The sequence below is a fragment of the Trachurus japonicus genome, chromosome 21, assembly GCF_045865225.1.
Source record: "Trachurus japonicus isolate A0001 chromosome 21, Traja_1.0".
NCBI classification, from domain to species: domain Eukaryota; kingdom Metazoa; phylum Chordata; class Actinopteri; order Carangiformes; family Carangidae; genus Trachurus; species Trachurus japonicus.
The window spans coordinates 24,795,976-24,820,434 of NC_140927.1; the positions used below are offsets into that span (position 1 = coordinate 24,795,976).

The 24,459-nt window shown below is 42.9% G+C and overlaps 3 protein-coding genes across 7 annotated transcripts in view; 1 reads left to right on the forward strand and 2 right to left on the reverse strand.

Moving 5' to 3' along the window:
* Positions 1 to 851, reverse strand: part of fam124a (family with sequence similarity 124 member A) — a 39,671-nt gene extending 38,820 nt beyond the window's left edge. Inside the window, exon 1 of one of the 2 annotated variants that reach the window (XM_085765418.1) lies at positions 560 to 851. In XM_085765418.1, the coding sequence (XP_085621544.1) occupies positions 560 to 615 (56 nt within the window). In that variant the 5' untranslated portion in view covers positions 616 to 851. The remainder of the gene's footprint in view (positions 1 to 559) is intronic. The other variant, XM_085765419.1, reaches the window with a different exon arrangement.
* A 978-nt stretch (positions 852 to 1,829) lies between these two features.
* On the forward strand, positions 1,830 to 8,550 carry tsn (translin). Its single transcript, XM_085764339.1, has 6 exons — positions 1,830 to 2,011; positions 3,342 to 3,435; positions 3,549 to 3,645; positions 4,083 to 4,198; positions 4,280 to 4,359; positions 7,007 to 8,550. The coding sequence occupies exons 1-6, from the start codon at positions 1,946 to 1,948 to the stop codon at positions 7,241 to 7,243; spliced, it is 690 nt and encodes a 229-aa protein (XP_085620465.1). The 5' UTR covers positions 1,830 to 1,945; the 3' UTR covers positions 7,244 to 8,550.
* A 1,060-nt stretch (positions 8,551 to 9,610) lies between these two features.
* Positions 9,611 to 24,459, reverse strand: part of arhgef49 (Rho guanine nucleotide exchange factor 49) — a 66,741-nt gene continuing 51,892 nt past the window's right edge. For all 4 annotated transcript variants that reach the window (XM_085764342.1, XM_085764341.1, XM_085764340.1 and 1 more), the window contains 5 exons: positions 19,102 to 19,297; positions 17,423 to 17,633; positions 13,940 to 14,529; positions 12,543 to 12,688; positions 9,611 to 11,669 (listed from right to left, as the gene is read on the reverse strand). In XM_085764342.1, the coding sequence (XP_085620468.1) occupies positions 10,826 to 11,669; positions 12,543 to 12,688; positions 13,940 to 14,529; positions 17,423 to 17,633; positions 19,102 to 19,297 (1,987 nt within the window). In that variant the 3' untranslated portion in view covers positions 9,611 to 10,825. The remainder of the gene's footprint in view (positions 11,670 to 12,542; positions 12,689 to 13,939; positions 14,530 to 17,422; positions 17,634 to 19,101; positions 19,298 to 24,459) is intronic.

Below are 24,459 nucleotides of genomic sequence, written 5' to 3' on the forward strand. Positions count from 1 at the left end.
AGGATTACACCTCCTCCATATGTCCTCATCAAACATTGGTTAGTTACAAAAGGGGGTGCAATCCATGAACAAGACTTTGATCTAACATTACATGAATTTCTTTGTGCAGCACAGAAAGCTGATAAACAATAGATTCAACTACTTCCAAATATTCTCTTTAATAATTAATGTAGGTTAATGTAAGTCAATGTCATTTCTATCCAGACTGATAACAGTGGATTAAAGTGGCAGTTTTCCCTAAAAATATATATAAAAACTGTCTTTCCCTGTTTTAAACTCATTCATTAGCCTATGGGTGAAATCAAACTTCTTAAACGAATCTATCAATTTAATACCGACTAGTTTATCTGACAAGGTTTAGCTACAGCAGGACATGTAGAAAAGCTCTCTTTAGAATGATTTACAAGAAAAAAGTTTAATTAGGCCTACCTTGTTCAATTTTTAAATAACTTATTCTAATCTTATTCTAATTTTATATGTGAATATGTCAATAGCTCTGAGGTAGAAAAACAGATGGATGCAGATATTCAGGATCTGTCAGTCACTCTGCTTCACTCACCCTCCAGTCTCGGCTCCCGAATCCACGCAGTCATCTTCTGCTGAGGTTTTCTCCATCTCAAACACTGAGCTGAGCAACACTTAGCCGCATTGTTTCAAAGTCCCGACGTGACGAAGAAAACGGGGCATTTAAAAACAACAACCACAACACCGCACCGTTTAAACCGTAAGAGAGTAAACGTGACCGGGAGGGGAGTGAGAAACGGCCGGTGTGTAACTCCTGACCTGCGGTGAGCTGCTGTCTGCTGGTGAACTAGTTGAAGCAACAGGCGACTGAGTGACTGACTGCTCTTGTTTCTTTGCGTCAGCTGCGCTCCCCGATGATGCCTTCTGGAGCCGTCGGAAATGTGAACATTACGTGTAATGTGAATAGGTAGGCTACTAGAATAACACTGGATTAAAAAACAAAAAACAGAACAAAACAAACAAACAAAAGATTAGATTTAATTTAGATTTATCTGGGAGGTTTTTTACTAACTAAGCAATTTCACTCAACTACATAGGCTACTTTTCCCACTTAATTTAGGCTAGTGGAACTCCAACTTTCCTGAATCTCCTACCACTTCATGCATTTGACCTCTGTTTGCTCTAGTTTTTGAGACACGATTTATAAAGGGTTTGTAATTAACTTGAACCTTAGAAACTAAAACTAGCTACTCTTTTAAAATGAAAATTAATGAAACAATGATTTGATTTGTAAACCGAAAATCCGAAGTGATTGTGATTGGATATGTCACAGTTTTGAAAGAGAAGAGAAGAGAATCCAGATGAATGAGATTTATTTACTGTTTCTATTGTTGACTTGTTTCATTGTAGAGTGGGGTTGTGTCTGGCAATATTTCTGTTTTCCAGCAGCACTTGAAGGCAACAAGAGAAGGACGCTGCTTTGGCTCCATCCACAGGATGGACGAGGTAAAGCAACATGTCCACTTTACCTCTTTCTGATAATTTACTAACTACTAGAGGACTTTGTGTATTGTTTTTGTATATTTTGTCCCTTTTTTCTTCTTCTTTTATTTATTTCAGAAAACCTTTTTTCCCCCATTTTATCCACACAATGCAGTGTACACGGTAAGTGTCAACAGCAATAACAGGAAACAAGGAAAACTCGAGGTAATGCAGTCTTGGAGATAGAAAAAAAGACAAAAACATAAATAAATTAAAATATAATAAATAACAAGTCAAACTCATTATTTAAAAAAAGAAAAAAAATCTGCGTGACGTCGCAGTGCCTACGTCATTTCTCCGCGTCTGTGTTCAAGCGGCGGGGCCGGGGACGTTTTTCGTGCACGTTGATGTTTGTGTGTGTGTGGTTTTTTCTGTACCAATTAGCAGCGGACGACAGTTCATCTTCTCCATCGTCAGTTTGACACCGAGGCAAGAACAAATGTCTGTCACCGAGATGTTCAGTTACATCCAGGGCTTCCTGAGCGCCGACCAGGACGTCCGAGAGGTATGAATGAGCCGCCCGTTACCGTTGGTTACCGTTAGCTCCCGGGGACGGTTAGCTCGCTGCTAACACGAGCCGACACACTGGGAACATTTTCACCACGTTAAACTGCAGAAAAGACGACAGAAGTCTCATTTATCGGGCAGCAGCGCCTCCACTGAGTGATTACGATAAATATCTGTACAGAGTCATTTTACCCAGTCGATAAAAATCCATAATTTACGTGTCCGTTAAAGGGATAGTTCAACATTTTTGGCAAATTCGCCCATTACATCGACATAATCCCTGTAGTCATAGCAGTAGGTCCATTGCCTTTAATTATCGGTGCATGTTTTTTTGAGATCTACGGGGCAGAGACGCGAGCTGCTCAGCGAACACAATGGAGGTGAATGGTACAGGTCCCCTGTCTCTCATCAAACTCATCAAATACACAATCCAACAACTCCAAAACACTCTGGTGGACAAGTTGTGACCTGCACATTCACCACGCTATGAAATAATCATGTATAAATATGTAATATTATGACACATGAAGCAAATACTGGGAACATTTCTTGAGTGGTATAAATATATATTAGGCTACATGATGCTCTGCTGCCCCTGTTGTTTTGTTCTGATAGTACAGGGGATAACACTAAAGCTTCATTAAAAAAAAAATCATCATATTAACTCTGTCAGTGTTATCTGTCAATGTATTGCAAGTGTAGCTTAATTTCTCTCATAAAGGTGAGGCACTACAGGTGGACAGGGTAAAAGTTTAAAATACCAAATATCACCATGACATTTCCCAAGTTAATTACTTACATTAAGACATTTTTTTTGTATTACAAATTTGATGAAATTTTATGTTTCAATATGCAAATGCAGCCATATCTAATTAAATATGCACTAATTTGCATACATTTGAACAAATCTGAACATGTTACATATTAAAGTCAAAATATCTCTGACATGTTAAGGAAGCAAAATAGCCCAAAATCTCAAAACTAATAAGTGCCTGCTTTTACTTCTAGTTTCTTGCCTTAAGTTTGAAAAAGCTTTAATTTGGCAAATTAGAAATGATAATAAAGTTTGAAATATAAAATCTAGCAACACTCAGGATTACAATTTGCCTTCAGACTAGATGCTCATAAATACCATGCATACAAAGATACATCTGAAAAATCATGTGATCAGTATCGTTTGTAAGATGCTCAGGAAGTCAAAATTTCCTCAGAGATTGACATGGACTTGATTTAGACTTTATGAGAAGGTGTCGTGATCTATTAAGTTGTTTTTGTTTAATGGACACATTAGAAGAGAAACGTGTATAAACTACAGACTTTTATTGTAGGATATCCGTAAGGTGGTTCAGACCTTGGAGCAGACTGCTAGAGAAATCCTGACAGTCCTTCAAAGTGTCCACCAACCAACGGGATTCAAAGAAAGTGAGTGTTTGACTCAGTGTGAACTGTTTTGACCTGTTATTTAATGTTTGCTTCTTCATATTTGAACCTGCAGTTTTTAAAATCAACTTTTTTCTCTCCCTGTCTCCCATTAGTTCCCAATAAATGTACGAAGGCCCGCGAGCTGTTCTGCACAGTCCGGACGCAACTTGCAGACCTCAAAACTAAATTTCCTGTGGAGCAGTATTACAGGTACGAGCCACCTCTCACATGATTGTTTTTTGTGTGTGTTGTTGTGTTCTGCTTACAAAGCAAATCAACTCTCTGTCTGTTTGTGTCGGTGTCTGTGCTGAACTCTTCTTTTAGCTCAGATAATATTTCCAACATCTCAGCAACATTTCACAGGTCGTCCAATCTGCTTCAGTTTTTTTTTCTGCTGCTTAAATCAACTTTTTTAGAAATGAATAAATTTGACTTAGTCATAATTTTAGATAAAACCCTGATCTTAATTAGTCAACCAGAGCTGTGGTTGTCAGGTAACACCAAGAATCATTTCTCTAATCATCAGTTTGCAGTCAATCTGCACTCAATTTTAACTTCAACTGCCTTGTCCTATTGTTTGATGGGTTTTCTTTTTGAAAATTAAATGTTTTATTTCCCTCCCTCTGATCTCTGTGATCTCCCTTCAGGTTCCATGAACACTGGCGGTTTGTCCTGCAGCGCTTGGCTTTCCTAGCGGCCTTTGTCGTCTACCTGGAGAGTGAAGCTCTTGTGACTCGGGAGGTTGTGGCTCAGATTCTTGGCAGTAAGTACCGGTTCATGTGTGATGCTGTGTGACTGTTACTGAGGAACGTCGTCTCACTCTGACAACGTCTTCATCCTCCAGTCGAGGTGGTGCGAGAGAAAGGCTTCCACCTGGACGTAGAGGACTACCTGGCAGGTGTGCTGATCATGGCGAGTGAACTGGTGAGTCTGTCGCTGTGTGTGTGTATATATATATATATATTTTTTTTTTAATTCTGCAATGTAATTCAGTCCTAAAATAAACAACCTAACCATCATGAAGTTACTAATAAGATGCAGTAATCTATAGACTCAACAAAGAGATCTTGCTAATTGATCACTGTAGTCATTTTTTAAGTTAAAGCTTCTCAGTTGATTTGCTGTTTTTCTTTCAAAATCAACTATTTTGTGGTTTTGAATACATAAATCAAGCAATTTGAATACATTATGTTTGACCCTGGGAAACTCATGTGGATCCTTTTGCTATTTTCTGAAATATTATATACATAGTGATCAGAGGTTGCGCTAGACTTTTTCGTCGCCGGTCATTTTGACTGACGGGGTCATAAAAATTCCGTCATAATCTATTTTTACCGGTCACTTTAATTAAAAAAAAAAAAAAAAGAAGATAATAATGCCATATTCAATAGCATTCAATTTTAATTCATGTTTAATTCATATCAAGTCCAAACAAATTGAACAGAGAATGCTCCGAAGCAGAGTCTGCGTCAGAGCACATCTATGGGTCATCAGTGAATGCGGGGGTCACTTTCTGCCACTCAACATCTAAATACAACGTAAATACCTGATTATGACATCAGTTTTCTGTCAACAATCAACATGCTAACCCATGTGTTATACCAAAACATCCAAAGGAGCACGTTTTCACATAGGCACCGCATAGTGCACTGGCGTTAGCTCTCTCTCTCTCTCTCTCTCTCTGTGCCTCTCATCTCTCTTTTACGCACGCACGCACGCAGCCACTGCGCATCACTGAAACAACTGAAGCTATAGACCACACAGCCAGATGCAGCACAAATTCAGACAGGACAAAACCCACTCAGCTTTAAGTGTTATAAACAATGCCACGGCGGGCAAAATACATTAAAAGAAGGCTTAGCGTTACCTTTAGAAGAGTTGTGCGCGGCGAGTGTGTGAAACGGTGATGTCCTACCCCCACCGCTCTACCTGTACCGAGACACACCGCTGCTGTGTAGCTACAGCTACGTAACTTAACAGCTGACTACTGTCGGCCCCTCGGACACTGCAGCTGAATCTCGCCCGTTAAATCATTATCGACCGTCATATTTGCACTGACACGACTCCCATCAATATTTAATCCACTTGAAGGAGTTCGAATACTGCGGGAAGCTTTCTGTCTTCTTCTCTGTTGCTGGTGTTTATGTGTGGCAGCGCTACAGCGCCACACATGCTCCACACAGGCCTGGAGGAGGTACTAGCGTTTTCTACTGAGCGCACCAGCCAGCTGTGAGTTTTTTTTTTTTTTTTTTTAAATCTAATTCTCACCGTAGTGACTTTGTGACATTGTATATGTTTTATATCGTTATCCACCGCTCCATGTATTGATTATCCGCCGGCTTCATTGTAAACAAATGCACATGGCCAGACGACCATGGCTGTGAATTGCAATCTGTCAAAATGACGGATGGCCTCAAATTTTTTCCGTCACCGTTTTAAAAAAACGGTCAATGACGGAAAATATCCGGTTAACGCGACCCCTGATAGTGATGATTAATTTGGAAGATAATCAAGTGATAATTCAAATGAGAAACAATATTAGTTCAGTTTTGTATTAATTGCTTTTGATTTATTTATTCAGGGAGCTTCAGGGAAACTGAACATCACAGGGATGTTTTATTATCCTGCCAAAAGCTTTTATAGCTCCATACCTAAAACTGTTAACTGAATATGATGTACGATATAAACGTATACAGCGATGATGAGCCATTTCATTAAAACAGGTGACTGGTTTTACAGGTTTATATCCATGACCTGTTTTTAATAGTTCATTCTGACTCATTAGTAATTTTCTCCCATAAAACCAGTCACTTGTTTTAATGTTATGGCCGATGGGTCCAGATTCTCTCAGTGGCAGCTGCTGTTGTAACATCTGGTCATTTGGTCCTGTACGAAATCACCATGTATCACTGTCAATTGAGCCTTTTTGAGTTTTATTGGTCGAACCGAAGCAGAAATTAGACGTCACCTTGGAGTTACAGATGGATTGGTAATAAAAATAAAACCCAGTGAACTTCCTATTTGAAGTCTAAAGCTCTCACTTGGTTTTTAACAACCTAGTAAGTTAGTATTTGTTGGATTCAGGTAAAGGTCAATTGTGATTAAAGGGATATTCCGGCGTAAGTTTGACCCATGGTCCAACGCACCGAAACACAGAGTTAGACCCCCCCTCGAGAGATGAAGTCTGCTAACCGTTAGCTTCTCTAGTTGTAGCAACGTTAGCAATGACCTCACCATAACAACAGCGCAGTATACGGATCCACTATCCACTTACAGCCACAAATAATGCTTAGAACAGCACCAAACGCCATCAACAGTACAAACAGGGTCCCAGCCCATAATATGAGGCATCAAACATCTGTTAGCTTAGCCTGGTTTCTATTGAAAAGAGACGAAAACAACTCACCCACTCTCCTCCAGTTAATAATAATAATAATAATAACCTGGGTTAAACTTACGCCGGAATATCCCTTTAATGCCTTGACATGTGGTTTCCAATGTGTTTAAGCTACCAATGATTTCTTGTAAATGAAAAGTTTAGTGTTTAATCTGTACTTTTTTGTCCCTTCAGTCACGACTGGCAGTCAACAGCGTCACAGCAGGAGACTACACCCGGCCCCTACGCATCTCCAACTTCATCAACGAGCTGGACTCGGGCTTCCGCCTGCTCAACCTGAAGAACGACCCGCTGCGGAAGCGCTACGACGGCCTCAAGTACGACGTGAAGAAGATCGAGGAGGTGGTGTACGACCTGTCGATCCGCGGCCTGGCCAAGGAGTCCGAGACTGCCAGTGCCGGCGACAAGTAGAGAGTTTTTGGGAGGCTGTGATTGGCTGTGGGAGACGGGAGGAAGGCGCGGTAGCTATACCCCCCCCAGGGCTGGAACCTCTCCACGGCTGCTGCAGATCGGAGACCTTACTCCACCTAGAAGGCAAGACCCAGGGATCTGCCTGAGGCCCCAGCAGCCTAGGACAGACTGTGTGAGTGTGTGTGTTTGTGTGTATGTGTGCATGAGATGTGCTTCAGATGGATGGCAGTCTGTCAGAAGGGTGGCAGGGAAGGTGCCGCACTTTGACACCCCTCGTTCAGGTGCTTTTAAGACCGAAGGTTCAGTTTGTTGATGGTTTTTTTTGGAAATGTGTTCTCAGCTTCATCTGATGCATCTGTTACCGTTTCCCTGAGTTGGTTTTTGCAGTTGTTTTCATCTAACTTGCAACAGTCAACCTCCTTTTGTTTGTTAATTTTAGTAAATCGATGTTTAATTCATTCAAGAAGACTGGCAGAGACCGCCCAGAGTGCTCCTGCTGCATACAGCTTCTTCTCTGTGGTTGTTCTGTTGTGTTGATTTGCAAAAGCAACCTAAAAAAAAAAAACGAAACCGTTAAATGTGTTCATCGTTGACCAGACGAGTTGATGCCTGGTGGTATTTCTTAGATTTTATTGTCAGAATAATAGATGCATCCAATCAGAGTTCCAGGAGCTTCGTTTATGAAGGAAATCTGTGATTCACCAATCAGACACAAAAACCTAAATGTAAAATACATTTTACAGCATCATCGTTAAAGTCTCCATTTTGGATTTCAATCATTAGTTTCTGACCTGAAAGCACGGATTTATTCCTATAAACGAGGTTCCAGGAGAGGAAGAGCCAAAGAAAAGACAGATGCACTTCACATAAATAGAAACCGACTCTGTGATTAGTTAGATTACTTCTTTTTTTTCCAATGGCAAGAAAAACCCTTGCAGAGCAGTGCCAATGAATATGTCTTGTGATGAAGCTTTCCTCTGGAGATCCATGAGCAAAAATACAAAATGGTCAGAATGTCACGTACTGCATGTTCTGTGTTTACTGTTTTTTTTTCTCTCTCTCCACTTAAGAAAAATGTCTTGAAGGTTTGTTTCCACTGTCGGCATCCAAGCCTCTGTTTGCCTCTTTACTGTAGTGGAGCTGACTTGTGTTTTTATAGAAATATTTCACTTTCATACTCTTGCATCTTGTGTTTTTTTTTTGTTTCCTGGAGTATTAAGTGCATTCCACTTGTACCGTGTGTTTTCCATGTGTTTAAATCAGTTGCTTAAAAAAAAAAAAGACTGTAAATATATTTCTACATTCTACGTTTCAAGCTTTGTCGGATTTTGCCCCTGAACGCATCATCGCACAGAAGAATTCAGGCAGAAGTTGTTGTTTAAAATCTTTTTAATAGAATTCATTGGGGGAAATAATACATCAGGCCTTTCAAATGCAAATGAGGAAAAAAGGAAATAATGGTATGCAACTCAGCAGTCTTTGTTTTGTTTTTGTCTTTTTGTACATTTTGAAAGGGTTCATCTGAAACAGCGTCCCCCCCCTCCCTCACAACAGCACAGGAGTGTTGGTGTGGAGTTGAGCAGCCCTGCCGTCCCAAACACAGTGATTTGCTACCTCTTCTAGTGCTACTTCATTGCAAACAAAAACAGCATCGGTCTTAAATAGTGGTTTTGGTTTGATGACGGGATCAACTGCATCGTCTCAACTCGCACTGAAATCAGCTTTTTTGCCGACTAGGTTCCTTCTAAAATGGAGATTTGTGAATAAACAAGACCATTCGACATAATATTTTTTTTGTTTTAACCAGCAGCTACACAGGAAGAAAGTTGTATTACTGAATCAGAATAAAGTGCATTAAATAAAATAAAGCCTTCATAAATAAAAACACACAACCAAGAGAAGTAAAAACACACTTAAGTAGGAGCGGGAGAGGTCAGGCAGCCGGGGACTGACAGAGGAATAATGATAACGATGCTATTGCCTGTAAATTGGTGTCGATCCAGTGCCAGCAGGGGGCGATGTAGTCCACATCTCAGACAGGAAAGCTACTGTGACAGATTATCAATATATTCCCAACAGTGATCAAGGCACAACAGCTCATCGCTACATCACATTATAATTTAACACTTTTAAAACCGCATTTTCACCAGACGGTTTTTGTTTTGTTTATTGTGATGATTTTTTTTTGAGGAGACCTCAAGAAACAGGATTTTATCATGGCAGTTTGCTACTTTTAGGGTCATGGGACAAGGGTGGGATAATACAGACAGAACCAAGTTATTTCAAACCATGTTTTAAATACATACAGAGCTGAAATTATAAGCCACTATTTAAGCCATTTATTTATTTATTTATTTAAAAACAACCAAAAGTGTTTGTTCCTCTTTCTGAAATGATTGTTATAAAATTGTGGGGATAAAGAATTTGGGGGATTTAGACAATTGGTTGGACAAAACATACAAATTAAAAATACTTTCCTTTGGCTTTGACAATTTAAGAATGCCATTTAACGTTTTATTTTGTAGACCAAACAAATATCTGTCCCACAACCCTAAGATGTGACTGTACCTGTGATGTTAACACACAGGAGACTGACCAGACATCTCACAAACTGCTTTAATGGCACTACAATTCTGAGACTTCCTTAGTGTTGGACTGACGAGGGGAGACTGTGATGATGACGACGTGAACAGATCGGAGACTTTGAAGTTGAATCGACCAAATCAAACTCAACAACACAGAAGTGCGTGCTGAAGCGGAGCAGGTGAACTACCTGAACAGCAAAGGAAACCTTGTAGAGGGGGAGAAAAAAAATCAAAATGCATATACAGTAGCTACTTGTTTTGAAACTGGCAGAGATTATTGCTGTTACGTGAGTTGTCGTTTCAAACACAGTGATACAGGAGGTCTGTTCAGCCTCGTTAATAAGTGAGGCTCTGCTCAACTGCATCTCTGGCAGTGAAGGTTGCTCTGCCGCCGACGTCCAGCAGAGGGCGGCACAGACAGGAAAGGGCAGTGACGACAAACGGAAACCACTGAACGGATGCTCTTGACCACATCTCTACCGTTTACATAGCAAAACAAACATTTCCCCGTCCCCCCAAATCCACATCCACCACCACCACTGTCTTGTATAAAAAAAAATGACATTACAATTTTTCTTTTTGCAGTCAGTTATGTTCAGTCATGCTATTCAACAGACACGCCTTATTTACTGAAAACACGGCTCTCTTTCTCCAAGAGCAAACAGTCTTTACAATCAAGGCTGACAGCAGCCCAAGTTTTTTTTGGTCGTCCAAGAATCTGATATTCTTTTCTTTTTTTTCATGTAACGGCTTTAAATTAAATCTTCGTACTTAACTTCATGACAGTATGGTGCACTTATAGCTTTGTAAGAAAAAAGTGCTAGATCTTTCTCCGACTACCCTCAAGAGACAGTGAGAAAGAGTTTTTTGTTTTTTTTAACTGAATCTCACACATTAGTGGCGTCACTCAGAAATGTTTCTTGTTCTCAGCTGATTTTGCAGTAGAAGGGGTTCGGGGGTATTTACAGTGTAACAAAGAAACAGGAGTTGCTCGGTCTCAGGAGCGGGTCTGGTTTGTGTTGATCATGATGTTGGGCAGAGCGTTGCGTCTTTTCCTCCAGGTGCCCAAGTCTCGAGCGTACCTCTTGATTTGGTGGAACCACTGCTGGGTACGAGATTTGTCCGAGGCGCGGAAAACAAAAGACTCCCGTCGGATGTCGAGCACCTCGAAAGTGTCCTCGCTCTCCGGATCCGTCGACACCACGCAGTTCCCCAGACGGATGGGCTCTCTCAGCACCGTGAACTTCCCGCTGCTCTTGTCCTTGATTAGAACCAGCACTCCGTCGCGGACGCTCTCTCCGCCGACGCCCTCCACGTGGTCTCCCCGGGCGCCCGGGTCGTTGGCGTTGCCCTGTCCCGGGGCCTCGCCGGTCCGCTGCGTCCTCACCATGAGCAGACTCTGAACGTTTTGGAACTTCAGGGCCTTGCTGCCCTTCTTCACCCACTGGCCGTCGGCCGGCTGCGACAGCTGGAGCGGCCCCTCCATGACGAAGCGGGTGTTCTCCCTCGCCCATCCCACCGTCTTCATCGACACCTCGCGCATCTCGATGTTGATCACCTCGCGGTTCTTGCGGCTGTCCCGGCGGAACGACCGGAGCGACCAGGTGACGCCGTTGCCCTCCTGCTTGGTCTTCATGTTGATGTGCTCCAGGTGGGACTCCACGCGACTCTTGGCCTCACGGAGACGCGCGTAGTCCGGGTGGCATTCCGGGGTGACCTTGATGATGCGGCTCAGCAGGAGCGGGTACTTGGTCACGCGTTGGAGCGGCGCCATGAGGAAGGAGCGCAGGTTCATGCGACGCAGCGCCGTGTTGTCGTTCTGGGAGACGTCCAGGAAGATTCTGCAAAGAGAAAAGAGGAAATTAAATGGATAGTTCACCCAAAATTCTAATTTCACTCATTATCTACTCACCCTCATGTCAACTAAGAGCTGTGAGAATTTTCAGAGTCCTCTGTGCCTTCTCGGAGTTACAGGGGGGGTCCGTGCAGCAGTATTTGTCAATATAATGGTTGTGAATGGATACCAACTTTCTTCATCCAAAAAGACACACCAAAAAACATCCAAATACTTCCATACTGCTCGTCTGTAATGTCCCTCTTGTATTGAAGCCCTGACATGAGAAATTGTTCCGAAAAAAATTAAATAAGTCTATATTTTAAGCTTGTTTGTAGCGGAAGCTCCCAGTGTCTCGGTTCACTGCTCTTCCTGTGTGACCGGCGGAACAATTTCTCATGTCGGCGCTTCAATACAAGAGGGACATTGCAGACGAGCAGTATGGAGGTATTTGGATGTTTTTTGGTGTGTCTTTTTGGACGAAGAAATCCATTGACAACCATTATGTAGACAAATACTGCTGCGCGGACCCCCCCGTAACTCAGAGAAGAAATTTGAATTTTGGGTGAACTATCCCTTTAAGATGAGACCTGAGTCTGTGCATGTCCTGGGAGATCTCTTAAAAAGTTGATTAATAGGAATCGCAGGACAGCCTGACTCATGGGTGAGCTCTGGTGCCGTCTAAAAATATGAATCATTGCAGCTCTACTCTCAAAATAGACCTTCTTCTGAATAAGTGATAACCCCCTGTCTTTTCCATTAAGAATTACACAGAGCGGCCGTGGCAGGAACTCGAGAAAGCTCCCACAGTAACTTTTCCATCACACGGACGGACCAACAACAGAAAGACGAGGCCTTGTGCTTTATAGTGTGTACCGACCGGAGCAGCTCTTTCTCTTTCTCCAGCGTATTGAGCATGTTGACGGAGGTGGGCTGCTGCAGACAGTAGGTCTGGAAGGCGGGCAGCATGTTGACGAACTCCAGGAAGATCTCTCCGATGTACACCGTCAGCAGGTCCTCGTCTCCCTGAGGCCAAACCACAGGAGAGAAAACAAGCCAAGTCAGCGTTCAACTCATTTATGTCCTGCACCGGGAAACAATTTGTCTTAGCAGGTCATCTGCTGGTGCTGTTATATTAGTTTCCATCCATCAAAAATCATGCAGAATATTTCCAGATTTTATATTTGGCTCTGACGTCATCACTTCCCAGGATAAAAACAAGCTTTTTGCCTACAGGTAAAAGCTGCGGTGTATATGTGGATATTTTGGGATGGCAGCAGTTGTAGTACAATGTCTTTCAGGTGAAATGTGAAGCAGCAGGGATGATAGAGCAAAAAGAGTGACCAACTTATTGCACAGGTGCATTGGTTTGGATACAGTATCTCAAAACAAGATGCACATCAAGACATAAGAATAAAAAATAAAGTTTGCTAAATAAAACACTCCTCAAGTTGCTTCCAAAGCTTCTTCCAGATGTATCAAACGATCACTGTCAGATGCAGTTTGCCCAGTTAATTTACACTCAGCACAACTTCCTGTCCATATTGGCTATTCACAGCTCGCTATCAGCCTTGGAAGCAGTACTTGGCTAAACAATTTTACCTCAAGGTCCACTTAATAGTTGTTCTCTCGACCCATTTCTGAGGTCAAGAATAAACTTCCAGTCTCATTAAAAATCAGTCTTGACACCAGAAAAGATGTCAAAACAAGTTTGTTTTGGAAATGTCTGAAGCTATTTAACCTTCAGATCATTTTAAGTTGCTAAAAGTTGCTTGAGGACTTGCACATCCACTCCAATGCACTTTTTTCTGACCTCCCCATGGCAGCAACTCGTGGTTCTCATCCTTCCTATATCTACATCTCTTCATCATTCATCATCTTTCAACAATCACAACTCTGTTGCATTGCAAGTAAGAACCAGTTTTCCACAGCTCTCCCTCCGAGTTATAAACAGACTGGCTCTACCCTACATGTCCCATCTTACTATCTCTAATACACTCTTTCTACATTGGTTTCGTCATTTGGCAGCAGATCCTTTGCTGACTAAGCGCATGTTGCTCACTTGGACTCACTTGAGGTTTGCTTTGGTCCCTCTTGTTTTCATATTTTCACTCTTTTCACCTTGTGTTTTGTTATTACAAACCTCTTTGCAGTGTACTGTAGGTATATGCACTTGCCTTTATAAATGTGACCCTGAAAGTGGATTATGTAACACCGGCAGGTGCTAAAAGCTTGGCAGCATTAAACATCATCAAAACATGCCAGAGAGTGGGTCACCTGGTCAAAGGCCTGGTCGATGCTGTCCTGCAGGTGTTCTGTGAAGCGGTCATTGACATCGATGAGCTCTTGAACGTTGCCAAACACCACAGTGAGCTGTTCGGCTGTCAGCAGCCCGGCATTCTGCATGGGGCCGTAAAACTCCTCTTTGATGATGCGCAGGTCCTCGCCGTAGCTCGACTCTGTGTTCAGAAACTCCAGGATGGCTTCTTTGCGCTCGATGCGCAGCTTGGAGCAGCGTTCACACATGCGCTCTCCTCGCTCTTTGGAGGCCCCGTCCCTCAGTCCGCAGTCTGGACAGGGTCTCTGAGCCTCCCAGGCCTTGAGGGAGGCGGACGGTCTCTTCCAGGTTCGGGACAGTCCCGGGCCGATGCCGCTGTCCACCCGTTCAACCTCTGCTCCCCTGTTTCTGCGGTAGCGGCGTGGCTCGCTGTCCTCCTCCTCCCGCTCATCGCTCAGACCCACCACGCCGCTGTCGGCGCTCAGGCTGCTGATGGTGCTCCAGCGATGCTGCCCGGACCGAGTCACACCCAAACCTGCTTGCCGCTCCTCACCTGGGGGTTCTGAGCGACCACGAATTGCTGCTGGAGCTGCAGAGGTGCAGATTCATTAGTGTTTATGGATTTAATCTCCACCCACACACTCATAAACACACACACACACAGACACACAGACCATTAATAGCGGCGCCCATTTAATCTGGACCAGTCATTATTGGCCATGTCAAAATGAAGGAACTATTATAGATATCATCTCTCTCCAATAATTAGATCCCTAACCCTCCAGTCAAGGACTTAACCTTTGTTGTCAATACATATTATGTCAATATAAGTGTGTAGGTGTATGTGCCTCTGTACAAAATGAGGGACTCTATGTGTTTGCTGAGCTGCTTAGACAAGGTTTCAAATGAGTCTTTCAAACACCTGATTCATTATACAGGTGCTTTGTGAATTATATATGAAGCTGCACAATGACTTTTTTTCACACTGTGGAAAAAAAACAATTTCTAGTGAATTTCCCTTTTATCTTCTGGAAAGAGCAACAAGGTCACCATTAGCATATGCCATATTGACTGACACTCCGTGGCCGGCGTCCAGTGTCAAAGAGCTTCTGTTGACAGCACAGTATTAGCAGGGGAGCATATGTGTGTGTGTATGTGTGTGTTTGGTGGGGGAGGTGAGGTGAGGCTAACACTGAGTTGTATAAGAGATGTACGCACAAAGCAAATGCAGCTCTTAATAGCCTTAATCTTTTTTAAATGCAATGGATTGCGAAATGTCGGCGTCAGATGGAAATTCATTCACAATTTTATGGTGATTCACCTTCCCTGACGAGGTGAGGGAGGTTTAATGAGGACATGGGGCTCTCTGAAGCCCAGGGATTTACGAACAGCGAGGGCAGACTGGATGTGGTTCTCCACAGGAAGGAAGTCATAATCAAGTCATAACCACACAAAAATAAGCCGTGATCAAAGCTTCTTTTCGAACAAACTTAATATTTCAGACAGGGTCTATAGGATCAGTTTGAGTGTGTGTTGTGTTTATGTGTTAAAATATAGCCTATTGACTTTATATACTCAGTGTAAGTGTACATAAAACCACCCAAGGCTCTGAACAGACCAAGTTTAATCACATTTTTCCAGTAAAATGACTTTCAATGGAGTTAAAGTTTTGCTAATGCTATAGCCAAGGTTAGCACTGACTGTTTACTTAATAGTCTAGAGTAAACGTTACACTTACTTACTAACTTATTTACATTCATTTATCAAGTGCTGTCTCCAGTGGTTGAAAGCTACCCCTTTGTTTTGCTTCTATTTCTGTCACTTCTTTTCTGCTACTAAAGTTAGCATGCTAACGCCATTTTCTGATACCGAGTCACTGTAGCATCCAGGCTGCCCTGAGCAGTGGCATATTGCATGGGGAGTTATATAACCTTACCTCGTAAACAATTAATGCTAACACTAGTGGTGGTAACACAAGCAAAACTTAGACATAGTTACTTTAAGTTAAGTTACAATTACCACTTAAAAATGATGCATTTGTTTTTCTTTTCTTTCAGGCTGCAGTGTTTCTTAAAGTAGTTGCTTCGTAGGCTACTTCGGTTTTGGAGCTGTCATGTTAACAGGAAGGGAGGGGTCAACAAAAAGATTAGGCTATAAAGAATTGCATAATGGGAAATGTAGGATCTAGCGTTTTTAAACCTCGACCACTCTGAATATCTTTCTGTTGCTTACATTTTAATTATTCTTTTGTTCATCCGTCTCATAGCAGCCACACAATTTTCTGGAAATTAAAGATTAAATCTCTTATAACTATATAGAGATTTAATTGACTTTTCCGATGAGGATTGTTAATGGTACAAGCTCTTCTTGTGTCCACCTTTTGAAATATATCCAGGGAGAGGACAGATGCCACTGTGACTGATGCTTCCTCATTTAATCGAATGCACATGTTTTATTCATGGTGTTATACAATGTCCCCAAATTTTCAAAACTAAAACTAATAACCTTCGCTTTATTGGGATATTTGACATCACTGTGGGTTGGAACCTGTTCACCTCAAGGCAGTCAGACATTTCAGCCTTGACATCTTAACTAATAAGACGTCATCTTTTACTTCAAATGCAAATCCAGGCAATCCAATTTAAGACATGACGTACTTTACAAAACCGGAGAACAAAAATTAGGTAGGCCTATGTTGCGATAGGAAGCTCAGCTCATTAAGGGTTTTTAAATGTTTCTGTTTTGTTTTATTATCCCACTGAACGGGCGAGTTCATATGTTGTGTAAGTATTATGAGCCTGGATGGAAGGGAGGATGAGGACATAAGGGAAAAATGAATTTAACAGCCATAGCGACAGTTTCTTGTCTATAATGACACATTGTGAACGGGGGATTGTGATTGGACCTCAAATCATAAAACCTGTGCTCCTGGAAAGAGAAATTAAAGGTGGAAAGTTTGGATCAAGAAGTGACTGATGGCCTAATCAACCATGGATCAAGTGATAAGCATAGCACCATTAATAAAAACCTTTTGGTCTAGGCAACAGTTTGTGTCATGAAAACCAAAGCTATGTTGCTAAATGGTTTCCACATTCCCTTTTTCCATCTATTTGGCATAAACTTGCGAAAATAGACACAAGCTGAGATCAACCACTGATGCAATCCTGCAAAATATAATGTCACCAATCAGCCCTTCAGCATAACTGTCTACCGCTGTGTAGGTCTTGATGCAGATCAAAACAGAAAAATGTAAACATTTCTTATCTCCAATGAAAAATGTGACTTTGCTTATGGGGCCTTGAGTTACATTCTTTGCATAATTTGCATACTGAATGTTTTCTAGTTTTATAATAATATCACATTGCAGCTCCAAAGTTGCTCAACTGTAATTAAATATTTAATGCATTACACACAGAAACCATGTCAAACACAACACTTTGTTTGTGTGCAACATAGCTGTCACACACGTGTCATGTGCTCACCACTGTCTCTGTCTCTGTCACGGTCTCGGCGGTGGCTGTGGAGCCGGGCGGCAGCAGCGATCTTCATCTCCAGCTGTTTGCGCTTGGAGGCGTCGGCCGGCATGGGGTCGCTGTAGTGGGGCCGGAGACGGCACTCGCGCTGCGCCCTCACCGTCTCAGCCAGCTCATAGGCTGCGTCTGAGCTGGAGCGCCTGCAGCCCAGACCGGTGTGCTGCCAGGTGGAAGGACACGTGCGTCAATCAAACTGTTAGGTTTCTATGGCAACAGATGAAAAAAAAAAAAAAAGGTGCAAGACTCTTCGGATGAGATAAGGAGAGAGCGGTGATAAGAGGCAAATCACAGCTCGTGTGTGTCTGTGCGCGTCTGCGTGACGGGTTTTCGTGTACGTCCTCAACATGTTCACACTCATCATGACATCATTACATAACTAGTCTTGGTTATCTCTCTGATCCCGGCTTGTGGAACTGACAAGAATCCAAATTTCATACCGAGATTCGGCACTGAGCGTCTGCCAAGCCTTGTAAGAGACTCTGAACACAACAAGGCCGCACATCCAAATATCTGCTCTTATCAAAACTTGAAGCCACCCAGCCTTGAAGATGAGAGACGTCCCCCAAGTGACAATTCAAAGCATCCCCTCGCTTTTTTTTTTCTTCTCTTTTTTGGAGGTGAAGTGAGGAATTCCCCGACACACACTGCACCATCCTGTGTGGACACAAACACTCCTCACGTGGCTTTTAAAAAATCCTTCCAGGGTCTATCAAGCCCCCGAGAGCTGACCTGAGGTTGAAGGATCAAAGGTCACCGCTTTGACATGCAGCTCCTCACCCCGGGGGGCATCGCTGGCGTCCATTGCATTTGAAGATATTGGCTTTGCAATGATTACCTCCCCTTAATGTTGACAGTTCTCTGACAACTAACAGCTACGCATGACTGAAAGGCGGAGAAAGGTTTTCATCTCTCCCTCCACTACAAGGCAACGTGATCTACAGCTTGCAGCAATCACATAAAAAAACTGAGGAGAATAATTCATGTTGCGCTGAATTATCGAACAGCAGCTCTTACTTTAGGAATGCAGAGGCAGGATCCATTGTGGATTCAAAGCCAAGAACGAAGAAAGGCGAGAATCCGACGCACCTCGACATCTGTTCTCTAAACTACCTGCAGCCCTGTAGCATGCAAGCGAGCGGGCGAGATGCGACTCCATGTCAGTCCGGCTCTTCTGTTCTGCAGATGCACAGAGAGGAGCACAATGCTAGCTGCAGCTGAGGCTGGTGTCAAGCTGCAGAGAGCAGGGAATGAAGCGCTGAGTTACCAGCAGCCCGCAGCTGGAGGGGGGCTTAATCCTCTTTTTTTTTTTTTTTTTTTTACTGCACCCTCAGACGTCGAGCTGTTGCTGGAAAACAAGAGTGCTGCATGCTCGCTCTTTTCCCAACAAATACCTCTGCATCACTATGTGTGAGTGATGTGCATGTGTGGATGTGTGTGCGTGTGTGTGTGTGTGCGTGTCGCAGTCCCCTTGCTTGTCCCTGTCATCCTTGAATACCAATAGATCTGTGTGTTTCTGCACAGTGCGAGGCGACAACGCGAAGCGGCGAGCACAAGACGCGCACAGACGACACATTTTAAAAAAGGCAGAGGAAAAAGACGAAAGACAACGAAAGAAGGAAAACCCTTACGCATTCTCCTGCTCCCTCTCTTCCTCCTTCTCCTGCAGGCGTCTCGTCGCCAGCCTCAGCTCCGCAGGCCGTTGCCGACGTTGCCATGGCAACGGCGGAGGGCTGACAGTCGGTCGAGGGGGCGGTGATGTCACAGCCTCCGTGCCGGTCACCTGACAGCCTGACGGGGGCCTCGGCGGAGATCTCTGCACTGCAGCTGGTAAAGAGAGGAGGAGACGGAGGTAGAGAGGGAGAGAACAGGGAGAGAGAGAGAGATGGATGGATGGATGGATGGATGGAGAGAAGGGAGGGAGTGGAAGGGGAAGGGAGGGATGCAAGGAAAGAAAAGAGCGGAGAAGGAGGAGAGGGGAAAGGGGAGGGAGGAGAAGCAGGATGTGGGAGACGGGGAGTAAATGAGGAGAGAGGAGGGAGAGGAGGGTTGAAATTATAATTCTGGCAGAGCTCACTTCTCCTTACAGCACCCCTGCCCATTTATTCCACCTAACTCTCCGCTCTCCAGCTCACATGCCTCCCTGCTGTGTCTTCCTCCATCCTCCCCACCCACCCCACCCACCCTCCTCCTCCTCCTCCTCTTCCTCCTCCTCCACCTCACCACAAACACTCAAATCAATTCCTCTCAAACCCTCTTCAGGAGGAACAGTAATTAGACACATCAGTGGACGTTAACACCTGAACCCCTGGACCACGGGGACACCGGCTGAAAACACACAAAACACACCCACCTACCCACCCACCCACCCTCCCACCCAGCCATCGCACACTCCCATCATTCCTTTGTCTGATAAGTGTGGATCCATTCTGGATTCTTGCAGCGAAACAGCCAACATGTGATCTGAGACACCCCACAAAAAACACACAGACTGTGACACACATACACATACACACACACTGAAATATCACCACAGTGAAACAAATGCATGCCTCTGGGGGCTCATGCATGCATTTATAAGTGCACACAAACAGTAAAACACACACACTACAGAGGCACAAGACATCTAAGCAACAGAGGCGTCCTATGGAAGCTCAGGGGTTAAGACGCCAACCATGAGCCATGATGTGGCCGGTGGGACCGTCTGGGGACCTTTGTTACATTTCATCACTTGTCTCTCCTCATTTTCTGTCGTCAGACACGGAGACACTCCACTTGGCATGTTCACGGCTGATCAAGTCTCACTGTTGGATTTTTTTGGCCACTTGGGAGCAGATGAGGACCGCAAATTACAAAACCCACATTCCTGACATAATGAGCCAGATGTTCCACTTTCTTCACTAACAGAACAATAAATGTGCAAAGAAACCAGAACCGTGAGCTAAACGCTAACTGAGCTAAGCTAAATAATTCCCCGTGGGTTTTCCTCGATGTCGGTGCTCATTTTTCACATTACATGATGTAGTCATATTGATTAGTCAAGCTTTGACTTAATACATACATTATTAACAACAGGAACTACAAACTATATACAGTGTATTGATTTTGTTTTTCAAACACTGGCGAGCGTCATGGTCCAACAGGCACGATTGCAAAATATAATATTACTGCTATGACTGGAAGAAAAAAAAAAAACAGTTTCTGCTAAAACAGCAGTTTTAGAGATTAATATACAGTATTTTATTCAATTAAAATTAAAAGTCGAGGCTTTGGTGGGTTTTTTCCCATCGGCTGAGCAGGTTTAATAGGCCCAAGGGTCAAAACACCACAACAGAGTCTCAACAACGTATGGCTGTACATTCCTGATTTATTGACTTTAGTAGTGTGTGTAACAACAGAGGAGGGGTGTTGGGTGGAAGTTGGGGGGTGGAGGGTCTCAGGAGCAGGTTGGTTTAGTTTTAATCATGGCGACGTTACAACAGCACCTACACAGAAATTAGACAGAAGTGATACAGTCTCATGTGATTGAGTATAATGCTGCAGTCTATTCTAATGTTAATATTTTTCCTCCCTCTGATGTAAACTACCTTGTTAATATCAATTAAACTGCTGCTGTCACTGTGGTATTTGGTTTGTTTGATACAGGCCTAACTACATGTCATATTTAGAGCCTGACTGATTAATGTTCGTGTTGTGTTCATTCAATTTCTATAGGTTTGAGACTGAAGGGGCAGTGAAAAGAAAGTGTGTAATTATAGGCTTTTGTGCCCTTTTTAACTTATTTTATTTACTTTCTTATCTTAGTTTACCGCAGTGCTGCCCTGAAGCCATTTTAGGCCAAGTTATTGATCGTTTATCAGTACCATCTGGAAACTTCCAATACGTAGTTGTCACAACAATTGAGCCATATTTGAGGGATCACTGCAAAAAATGTGTGTTTACTGTTTACATAAACACGAGGAACATCAGATGATTAATCTGAATCAATCAGAAGGTTTTACTCAGCATTACATCAGCATTTACTCCCCCTAAAAATCCCAGTCGTTTACAGTCTATTAGTGTGAGACTCCATGACATTTAATTTACACTTATCTAAGAGTAAGAAAATCAACAAATCTTCAGACTTGAGATGAAGCGACTGCAAATGTTTGCATATTAGCTCTCTAAACCAAACTCAAACAATTAACAAATTCATGTCAATCCATTAATAGATTAAATGCACCACAGTAACCTCTGCCATGATGATACAGTATGTAGTACACTGCGACTGCGGCCTGTTTTGTATTCTCGTGTATCCCTGTGGCGAGGTCTCATCACTCTAATGGTTCTTACATAACTCCGTCCTCCCAGTTCTGGCCACGTCATGACAATACACTTCTCAGCGTTCCCATGATGCACTGTGACACATCAGCGTGCACACATATATTTTATATTAAAACTACAGCAAACCCTGGCAACCTGTATTATTTAGCATAAGGCGACACATGTAATCAACAAGGCTCAAGTGCTCGAACCGGCGGCGGAGCGGTGAGGAGGAAGATGTAATTAATACAGTTTTGAAGATTCATCTCCGAAGCATCCAATCGGTGTTCACTCAGACAAACTGTCATTAAAGGCCCCTCTCTCCCCTCATGGTATTAGCTGTCACACCTCAGATGATGCATGGGAAGCAATAACCTGCAGCTTAATTTATCAGGAAACCGTAGGTGATAGATATCTGCTCAAAACGGCCCAATGTGACGCTTAAATTAGCCCGTCTGTCACTTTCGCTGATGCATGCATCACTCCTACCAATCCAATATATTTTCTCTTGAGTGTCTGCATCTAATAGAAACAAATGGGAAATACTACAGTAAATATGGCAGCAGCACGCCTCCCCATGAACGCTTAACATAACTAGTGCACCTTTACTGCAGAGTACAATTAACCCAGTGGTGCTGCTTTAATGCTCCACTCTATTTGTGGTCTATAAAACTGCTCCCAGGTGTAATAACATGAATATTACTGTGGTAATGCCGCACTTGTAGTATTATACTCTTTGTGCAGGTCTTGCTGCATGATATTGGTTGAAGTCAAATACCGCAGGGTGCAGAGATCACACAGAATATTGTCATGTTTAATTAATAAATCTCCAAGTATTAACATTCACAGAGCCCGAGGTTGATTTGAAATCACACAGGGAGTGCACCGAGTGTTGCATCGTGGGTGCTTTTTAGAACATAAAAGATGAAACCACTTGGGATAAACAATGTTGAATGTGAGTAAGGAGGCTCTAAGAAAGGACTGGAGTATCGTAGTGCTAAATTGGAGACTATAAATCAACAATTATTATCATTGATGACTTGTCCAATTGATCAGTGAAGTTTGAAATCACTCTCTGGTTGAAAATTTGGTGCTTTTCTCTGTTTTTTACCATTGCAAGCTGAAAATCGTTTACTATGTGACTATGCTATGTTGGCCAGAATGAAATACCTGAACATCATCATCATCAAAGAGAGTAAAGTAATACCTCAGCTCTTTTTTATGTGTCATTCGAACTAGTTATCATGCTGACATGCTAAACTGTGTTGGCCATGGTACAGCATGCTTCAGCTCAGAGCAGCCTCACACACAGAGCTGCTAACATTGCTGCAGAGTCATGGTGCACATTGGGATCTATTGGAAAATCACTAACAAAGGGATTTTTCCACTATCTATCTAATAAATCCTAAAGATTTACTGTAAAAACAGCCGGAAAGCTGCGGCTCTGCACCCGGGGCTCATATTGTGAAAGTCACACACAGCACTTATTTTTGTGCTGCCTTCATGCAGAGGAGCTTCAGACATCCATCATCCCTTCTAGCAGTGCAAACAAAGGAACAACAGTGAGTGGAGAGTCCTGACAGGCAGGGAAAGACACCGTCTATCTCCCATCTATCACGGCCTGCAGCCTGCAGGGGGTGGAGTTTATATCCTTCAACAGGCCTCATCAAGCAGCTCCTCTGTATTCAACGTCTAATATTTACATCGCACAGATGCCTGGACCCAAATGACACCACAGTGCTGTGAAAGAAGTAGAAAAAAACAGAAACAACAACACACTCTCCCTCTTGTTTGCCCTTGATCAGAATGAACCACAGTGGAGTGAAGCCTGCATTCATTTAGCCCACAGACAGACAGACAGACAGACAGACAGACAGACAGACAGACAGACAGACAGACAGACAGACAGACAGACAGACAGACAGACAGACAGAGAGAGAGGCAGTGGGGTCTGTGGGGACGGTGCTACTCTTCCAGTCTGTCATGCTTCATGCCAGCCTCCCGCCCACAGCCTTGTCTGCAGAGCCAACGCTGTTAGCTCCGACAGCTGTTATCACAATAACTGAGATAAATCGATAACACAACAACACACGCCGGCTTAAACAGATGGACTCGCACACACACACATTGCGCACCAACACCGCATGGCACAAACATGGGAGTGTGGTTGCATACTGCTGCTATAGGATATAGATGTCATTTCACTATCAATAAGATTAAGTGGATTTAAAGACAATCCAGTTATTGCTTTAATCTACTTGGAGCTGGTTTGTTCTCACAACTGGCAGAGGTGACATAAGTGTTCAGATTAATTGCAAAGGTAGCAACAGCAATAGTTACAAATAAACTATGACTCTATAAGACAAAAATTGTTTAGTAAGGTAGATCCAAATAAAGGTTAGACGATGCTGAGAAGCTAAAACATCTTTTTCAGTTGAATATATTTGCATTTTCTTTATTTCTTGAAAAAGCTTGGGCAATGAGACGAAGAGCGATATACAGTATAGTTGAATACTGAAAGTAATCTTAAATTGTTTATTTATGTCACATCTGTGTGGCAGGTAACACCAACAGGAAGGACTGTCTAGTCTTTTTTTCTTGTATTTGTCATTAAATGTGTCTTGTAATCCCATATGGGATGGGCCACAGTGGTGGCATGACACGAAAATAAAAAAATGAATTCATCC

What these genes read in the sequence shown, in the direction of transcription:
- tsn (XM_085764339.1), top strand. Translation starts at nt 1,946, where the DNA reads ATGTCTGTCACCGAGATGTTCAGTTACATCCAGGGCTTCCTGAGCGCC. An exon ending in CCGACCAGGACGTCCGAGAG is followed by an intron (nt 2,012 to 3,341) that starts GTATGAATGAGC and finishes CTTTTATTGTAG; the next exon opens with GATATCCGTAAGGTGGTTCA. An exon ending in TGTGGCTCAGATTCTTGGCA is followed by an intron (nt 4,199 to 4,279) that starts GTAAGTACCGGT and finishes TTCATCCTCCAG; the next exon opens with TCGAGGTGGTGCGAGAGAAA.